General features: G+C 43.4%; 1 protein-coding gene and 1 long non-coding RNA gene across 11 annotated transcripts in view; one reads left to right on the plus strand and one right to left on the minus strand.

The window, feature by feature from the left end:
- Window positions 1-8,383, plus strand: part of LOC109515222 (uncharacterized) — a 49,868-nt gene that overhangs the window by 22,651 nt on the left and 18,834 nt on the right. For both annotated transcript variants that reach the window (XR_002168139.1, XR_002168141.1), the window contains exons 6-7: window positions 2,252-2,329; window positions 7,008-7,104. This is a non-coding gene — a long non-coding RNA (uncharacterized LOC109515222). The remainder of the gene's footprint in view (window positions 1-2,251; window positions 2,330-7,007; window positions 7,105-8,383) is intronic.
- The window catches only part of dync1i1a (dynein cytoplasmic 1 intermediate chain 1a), a 34,621-nt gene continuing 33,629 nt past the window's right edge, over window positions 7,392-8,383 (minus strand). For all 9 annotated transcript variants that reach the window (XM_019868849.1, XM_019868850.1, XM_019868856.1 and 6 more), the window contains one exon: window positions 7,392-8,279. In XM_019868849.1, coding sequence (XP_019724408.1) covers window positions 8,169-8,279 — 111 coding nt within the window. In that variant the 3' untranslated portion in view covers window positions 7,392-8,168. The remainder of the gene's footprint in view (window positions 8,280-8,383) is intronic.

Here is an 8,383-nt window from a genome sequence, read left to right on the forward strand (position 1 = left end):
GACTTTATTACTTACCTCAGTACATACCATTAAACATTAGAAAGTCTTGCAATTTGGATGACAATGTTTTATGTCAAATATTTTTCGAAAACATACCTTGAACATAGCATGAATCTGTGCACATGAATGTTTTTTGTTCATTATTATCCAGGCAGAAGATATGCTTTCATAGATGCTGTAAAGAATTCCCTTTATTTTGGACCAGTGTCGGCTTGGAAGGTGATGATTGTCTGCAGATTGGGTTCATTTTACCCTAGGTTGGGTTAATTATTTTGTCCCAGCTGATTGGATTGAAGATTGGATTTGGGGCGGTCTGAAGCTGGTCGCCATTTTTGTTGACAGTATTGTCGTAGAAAATGTTGGCGGCGGCTCATCGGTACTGGTAGTTTTTACCTATTGTTGGATCAAATTCTTGCCCCGACGCGCTGGGTGAAATCCTCAATTCAATGCACTTGGTATAAAATAACCCACCTTTTTCTCAGTATTTATTTTTCCCAGCGATGGGTTCACCAATTCAATCTGTGTTACTTTTGAGCCAGCAGTTTGAAGAGTGTCAAGGGATGGCAATGGCGCAGGCCATCATGAAGCATCATGGGAAATTCCCAATACCCTATGCCGATAGACACATAACAAAGCGAGGATTCAAGACAAGTATTTGTTGCTTGTGTGCCAACTTGGCTTTTTCCTGACGTCGAGGGGTCCTTCCCATTGCACATTTTGGGGAAATTCCCTTGCCGTCTCGCCGATAGAACTCGGGACAAGCCTGATGTCCGTCATATCACATCAAGTGGGCCCCAAGAACAGAAGAGGTGGAGTACAATTTCCTTCATTGGCGCGAACTATCATGTTTTGTGTTCATGTGTTGAGCCACCTTTTGAGGATGACATAAAATCTTCCTCAACAGGACTTGACTTCATGGTTGCATGTGTCTCAGTAAATCTTTTGACTCTTTTAACGAGGCTGTAAAAGTATGCAGAGCCTCCACTTGTCTACCCAACCTGCCTGCAGTTTATGACAATACCGGTGTGCGCGTGCGCGCGTGCGTCTATACAGGCGTTGTCTACGTTTAACATCGTCTTCTGCTTACCTGCGCAAGTGTGTGTGTGTACATGCTCGCGCGCGCACACCGCGCGTGCATCGGGAGACAAAGTGTATTGAGAAAGCGGCACGGGGAGGTGGGGACGAGACGAGCTCCAGCCTGCAAGCCCCAGACGGTCTGGCTCCGCGGGGGCTGCACCCAAGCACAGAGCGGCCTTTGTCACAATAATTATCCCGACGCTCAGCCTCTTCTTGACTGGAGCTTCCGTATTGGCTGGCGCTCTAGCGCCACCATTCGCCGCTGAGAGTAACGTTGCCTGTGCAGCGACATGATGCAAGGCATGTGGTTGTGTCTGTAGTATCATACCTGAGTGAAACAAGGCACATTTTAAAAAGCCCTTTACAATCTAAATTCTAGTATTCGATGAAATTGTAATTGGTACCCAACCTACTTTTACAATCCCAATGACAATCCACTCCCAAGTATATTCTCTTCTTTTTGCAGTGTTTCTTGGCTGCACTGCTTTCAGAACATGTCTGTTGATTATTTTGTCGAGTCAGATTTCAGGATCTGTGTTGCCATGTCAACCTAATCTGCCCAGGGCTTTTACACTCAGCCCTATGAGCCAATATAAGTTAAATTACTGTTTCTCATGACTTACAAGTTGTTAGCATTCTAGCCTAATTGCCAGAGTCACTTTTACACTCAGCCCTATGAGCCAATATAAGTTAAATTACTGTTTCTCATGACTTACAAGTTGTTAGCATTCTAGCCTAATTGCCAGAGTCACTTTTAAAGGGTTTTGGAAAAATTCATCAAACTAGGCCACTTGCGATTGAACCGTTGACAATTTTGCGGATGACCTGCATGACTGAGAATCGACGTAGATATCAAGAACAACGACATCGTTAACAATACCATTGACGATTTTTATGGATACTTTGACAGGAAGTTAAAAATGACTTGGGCAATTTTGCTAGTTGGTTAAAAAAATAGCTTATGAAATCCTTATTAACAACCCTTTTTAGTAGGTGTCCTGATAATAATGTGGTATCAAATGTCACTTGTGCACCTGCTCCTCATAATGCTGCTGGGAGAGATTTTGTTTTTGCCCCAATAGTTCTCTATCCTTACAGTGCGGATCTAAATCAGAGTCAAATACGGCAAGCTAAAGCAATTTTTTTTCCTTTCCCCTCCCTCTCTGGCTTCCAGGGCTGCTTTCCTGTACCCTGAGGAGGACCGGATCACATATGCCATCAGGCAGAACTCTGGCAGGTCAGCTCAATTTCAGTAAGTTGAAAATGAAATTATGCCCGCTGTGCAGTTGTGCCGTGAAGCGAACGATGAGCAGAAATAACGTGTGGTGATAACAATTTCTATTTATTAGTTTTGTTAGCGTATATTATTTATCATTCTCCAGTTTGATATGATGACTCCCCTACACGAAATCTCCCATGTTTTTGGAGTTGAGCAAAAAAGTAGGACGTGTGAGTCACACTGCGCTCCCCCTCAGACCTCCACATGGCATACTGACTGTTTGAGAGCTCCATGTTTGAGTCAGGCGGCCTCTGACCGCAGGCTCCACGGCGGTCGCTGCTAATTAGAGCGCTGCTGGCTGATTGGGGACTGGCTTTTGGATCCCTGCGGCAGGGAAGCGACTCACATGGCTGCCAACCGTGCCTGCGGGGTGGCTTTTCCAACCCTAATGTGTTGTTCATAAACACACATGCACACACACATGCGGCCAATGCCTGTCTGCATGTGTAATGTTGTAAGCAAGCAGAGGTGGCAAAAGTTACTTTTGTAAAAATAGACTGATAAAAAGATCCGAGCGATGTACGCTGGCAGAGAAGTCATTTGAAATCTCTTTAAAAAGAGACTTCAAGCTGTTTATTGCCACTCCTTGTTGAAGTTTTCTCTCAAACTAAATATAAAAAGCGAGTTTAATCTTGCATATTAAAAAAAAATACATGCAATACATGCAGCCAGATTATATATTTAAAAAAACTTACAGACATATATTCTTTATCCTCTGTGAAGAATGACTAATATTACTGATGTATGGAGGAGCTGAGAAGGTCATGTACAGTATGTCCTGTGTTATACTGCCCCACGTTGCTAAGGTGAGCACACCCAAATGAGCAAGACAATGTCCATTGAATTGAAGCAAAAATTTATGACTTTTTCACTTCATTACTTTGTGGAAAAATGATCAGCGAAACAAATGTTTTAGTTGCGAACATGGTCACAGAACGAATTTGACTTTATCTTAAGCTGCTGTATTGGTCTCTGATATCCCACCACTGTAAATATGAACAAAACATGCACCGGTATTCTAAACTCTATTTCATTGGGAATTTGTTCTTGAATGTGTTATGTTGATGTTTTGCATGTCATTGTCTGAATATGAATTACATCTCGACGCAGTCACATGATCAAAGGCCTTTTTGAGAAAACATTTGCATGAGGAGACAATGTTTGTTTTAAAATTGATGTCAGCAGTGCTCTCTTCAGTGTCAAGGCACAGCATAAGTTGGAAAAATCATAATTCATAATCGTAATTTTTCCTTGCCTTCCCACCACACGACTGGAAGCCACAGGCTCCGTCCGGGGCTGAAACGAGAGCCATGATTTCTGTCTGCTTTTCGTCACTACCACACTTTTATCCTCCCTGTTTTCCAAATTTATTTATCAGCGGTTTCAGCATTCTGGCAATTAATGTTTCACGGTCCGCGCAGGAAATTGAATTACTTGCTCGGTTTGTCGAGCATTATTTAACCATTGCCGTGTCTGTGAAAAAAAGTCACTGTTGGCAATTGAAACTGAATTACAGTAAATGCAGCTTTCATTTTACATTTCAAGTCATTCTTTGGCCACGATCAGGCCCTTGGAATATCCATCCATTTTCTATACCGGGTGCACCCTGGACTGGTAGTCAGCCAGTGACAGGCTGCATATAGTCAAACGAACATTTAAAAGTTTGGAGAAGATAAAATTAAATCTGCAGTATGTCGTCTTGAAGCTTCATGCAAGATTTGATTGCAGCCTGACTTGACTCCTCCTTTCCCCAGTCACGTCTCTGCCCAAAGAAATGCCCCCAGCTCACAAAATTGTCAACATGATTTATTCCTGATGAAGTATGGGCCAAAAACGAAATGCTACAGGTTTGTTGTTGTACATGTTTGCATCTTACCATCAATTCAAACATAAGAGAGGCGATCAACCTACCTGATGACCCAATGGTCATGTCAGTGCCGGTGCTTGCAACCTTCCATGCCTCAAAAACCGCCATTATATCCCTTGACATATCCCTCCATATATCCTTTTCGTGAGTAGTATATCTTCCCGTCCAGGATCACGATAGAGCAACAATAGCCACAGTACAGAAGAGCAAAGTCAAATAATTAAGCACACATGTGACTGTTATGCATGCAAAGGCCACACGGCTTGTAATTCGGTACTTTAGTGCAGGTGGTCAGGCTCTCCCCGGTGGCTCATGTTTGAGTCAGGCGGCCTCTGACCGCAGGCTCCACGGCGGTCGCTGCTAATTAGAGCGCTGCTGGCTGATTGGGGACTGGCTTTTGGATCCCTGCGGCAGGGAAGCGACTCACATGGCTGCCAACCGTGCCTGCGGGGTGGCTTTTCCAACCCTAATGTGTTGTTCATAAACACACATGCACACACACATGCGGCCAATGCCTGTCTGCATGTGTAATGTTGTAAGCAAGCAGAGGTGGCAAAAGTTACTTTTGTAAAAATAGACTGATAAAAAGATCCGAGCGATGTACGCTGGCAGAGAAGTCATTTGAAATCTCTTTAAAAAGAGACTTCAAGCTGTTTATTGCCACTCCTTGTTGAAGTTTTCTCTCAAACTAAATATAAAAAGCGAGTTTAATCTTGCATACTAAAAAAAAATACATGCAATACATGCAGCCAGATTATATATTTAAAAAAACTTACAGACATATATTCTTTATCCTCTGTGAAGAATGACTAATATTACTGATGTATGGAGGAGCTGAGAAGGTCATGTACAGTATGTCCTGTGTTATACTGCCCCACGTTGCTAAGGTGAGCACACCCAAATGAGCAAGACAATGTCCATTGAATTGAAGCAAAAATTTATGACTTTTTCACTTCATTACTTTGTGGAAAAATGATCAGCGAAACAAATGTTTTAGTTGCGAACATGGTCACAGAAAGAATTTGACTTTATCTTAAGCTGCTGTATTGGTCTCTGATATCCCACCACTGTAAATATGAACAAAACATGCACCGGTATTCTAAACTCTATTTCATTGGGAATTTGTTCTTGAATGTGTTATGTTGATGTTTTGCATGTCATTGTCTGAATATGAATTACATCTCGACGCAGTCACATGATCAAAGGCCTTTTTGAGAAAACATTTGCATGAGGAGACAATGTTTGTTTTAAAATTGATGTCAGCAGTGCTCTCTTCAGTGTCAAGGCACAGCATAAGTTGGAAAAATCATAATTCATAATCGTAATTTTTCCTTGCCTTCCCACCACACGACTGGAAGCCACAGGCTCCGTCCGGGGCTGAAACGAGAGCCATGATTTCTGTCTGCTTTTCGTCACTACCACACTTTTATCCTCCCTGTTTTCCAAATTTATTTATCAGCGGTTTCAGCATTCTGGCAATTAATGTTTCACGGTCCGCGCAGGAAATTGAATTACTTGCTCGGTTTGTCGAGCATTATTTAACCATTGCCGTGTCTGTGAAAAAAAGTCACTGTTGGCAATTGAAACTGAATTACAGTAAATGCAGCTTTCATTTTACATTTCAAGTCATTCTTTGGCCACGATCAGGCCCTTGGAATATCCATCCATTTTCTATACCGGGTGCACCCTGGACTGGTAGTCAGCCAGTGACAGGCTGCATATAGTCAAACGAACATTTAAAAGTTTGGAGAAGATAAAATTAAATCTGCAGTATGTCGTCTTGAAGCTTCATGCAAGATTTGATTGCAGCCTGACTTGACTCCTCCTTTCCCCAGTCACGTCTCTGCCCAAAGAAATGCCCCCAGCTCACAAAATTGTCAACATGATTTATTCCTGATGAAGTATGGGCCAAAAACGAAATGCTACAGGTTTGTTGTTGTACATGTTTGCATCTTACCATCAATTCAAACATAAGAGAGGCGATCAACCTACCTGATGACCCAATGGTCATGTCAGTGCCGGTGCTTGCAACCTTCCATGCCTCAAAAACCGCCATTATATCCCTTGACATATCCCTCCATATATCCTTTTCGTGAGTAGTATATCTTCCCGTCCAGGATCACGATAGAGCAACAATAGCCACAGTACAGAAGAGCAAAGTCAAATAATTAAGCACACATGTGACTGTTATGCATGCAAAGGCCACACGGCTTGTAATTCGGTACTTTAGTGCAGGTGGTCAGGCTCTCCCCGGTGGCTGCCGCTGACCTCCTGAATAGTTCTCATTTGGTTGGCACAAAACCCTAAAAAGCCCGCAAGGAGTAAAGTGCCCAAAGGTGCGGTTGATGGTAATGACGGCGCCATGGATGATTGAGGCCATTCATGCACAAGTGGATGGTCGGCTGCAATGTCGTCACTGCCCCCGGTTTACCACTCACTTTGACAGTGTGCATTGCCCTCATTACCCGTCCATTGTCTGAGGAGGAGGAGAACAAAAGACGAGTGATGAAATAACGACTTCACTTTTTAGGTAATGTGATGCGGACACGCTTGCGGACTTGTTCATTGTGTGTGGCGCACATCCTGCTTCACGGTTAACCACCTTGACCACGCTCTTCTTAAAGCGGGGGAGAAAAAGAATCATTCAACCCTTCATTCGATGCGGTTCCGATTACATTTGAGATTTTCATTCGATCAGCTGATGCCAAGTCTGATTTGAAATAAGTTATCCTTTTAGAAACATGGCTGAGTGTATTGAGTACACTCTTGATTGCGTCTCCACAGGGATGCCAGCAGGCGCTGTGGTGATCCTGGCTGGTGCAGTCCAGACCTCAGGCTGGGGGCCAGAACGCTTGCAGTCGACTGCATGGGAAAAGCAAAGGTAGCTTTTTATATTCTGGCTCTTTAAATCGTAGATACAGTGAACCGGATTGTTTACTGATACGGAGGCACATCATCACGGGAAGCGAACCGCAAAATCCATCTGACAGCGCTGTGGCGAAAAAAAACAAACAAATATTGAATTTGGATCCATTTGAATCACAGCGACTCAAACCATCGTAATAAATGTGAGTAAACACAAAACAGCTCCCAAAATAAGTTACGCTCCTGTCTCCACAGAGATGTCACTTGCACATGACCTGTTATCAGTTAAACAGGACAGATAGCCCCCATTGGATTGTATTTATTGTCGTCTCACCACTTCCCAGTGGCCCATTCTCTGGAATCCCTTGCTTGTTCACAACAATCTCAGTTGGGATTCTTTTAGCACATTACATGACCTAATAAGTGACTTACAATGTAATCGTCCAGATTACACAATGTGAGAAGCCCATTTTTTTTTTCAAAGCTGCAGTGCACATGTGCACTTAAAGTAGACCCACAATGTCGTTTCCCTGTGCATGAAATGTCTACTTGTGCGTTTATTTCAGTAGTTTTCAGTGTACAAATGATTCTTGTGAGCAGCATTTCTGGAAAAGCCGATGAGGAAGCCAAAACACAAGAAGCTTTCTGATCTGCCGTATATTAAACATTTGTAGTTCATGATCGAACATCAAGCCAAAAGGCCCATATGTGACACCCACATAATGTAGTCTCTGGAATACGCATGCAAGTAGCCCAACGTGAAGTGAACATGACGTTTGTAAACAGTGAGTCTGGAGACCCTTGCTTGAGTTTTTCACACGAGTGCAAAGCGTTTTGTAGAACACAACATCGTAAGGCTAAGAGGGGAGCCACATTTCAGAAATTGTAAGCCACACATAACCCGACGTGATCCACCTGCATGTACAGGGGAGCAGAACCAGAACATAAAAGAGCAAATATAACGCAGTCCAATGCACGGGAAGGCTGGGAACCAACACAAACAGGAGTAAGAAGAAGCACATGCGACGGTTGACACCGAGATAAGCACACCGAGGCTCCGCTTTGGTTTGATATCGCTCTCTATGAAGCCAGCTCCATAGGCCCTTCCTCCTCGCCGTCCGCATGGTTGGCACGGATCTCCATCAGCGTACGGGCGAAGCGTGTCCAGTCGTCACTGTGGGCCACCGACAGCTTGTGGGGGATGTCGAAAAATGGAATTCATGTCAGTTTCAACATCGCCGAGCATTCCTTTTTTTTTTTTTTTTTTACACACACTATTTGAAACATCTTCGCGG

Source organism: Hippocampus comes, unplaced genomic scaffold (genome assembly GCF_001891065.2).
Source record: "Hippocampus comes isolate QL1 unplaced genomic scaffold, H_comes_QL1_v1.1 scaffold401, whole genome shotgun sequence".
Lineage (NCBI taxonomy): Eukaryota > Metazoa > Chordata > Actinopteri > Syngnathiformes > Syngnathidae > Hippocampus > Hippocampus comes.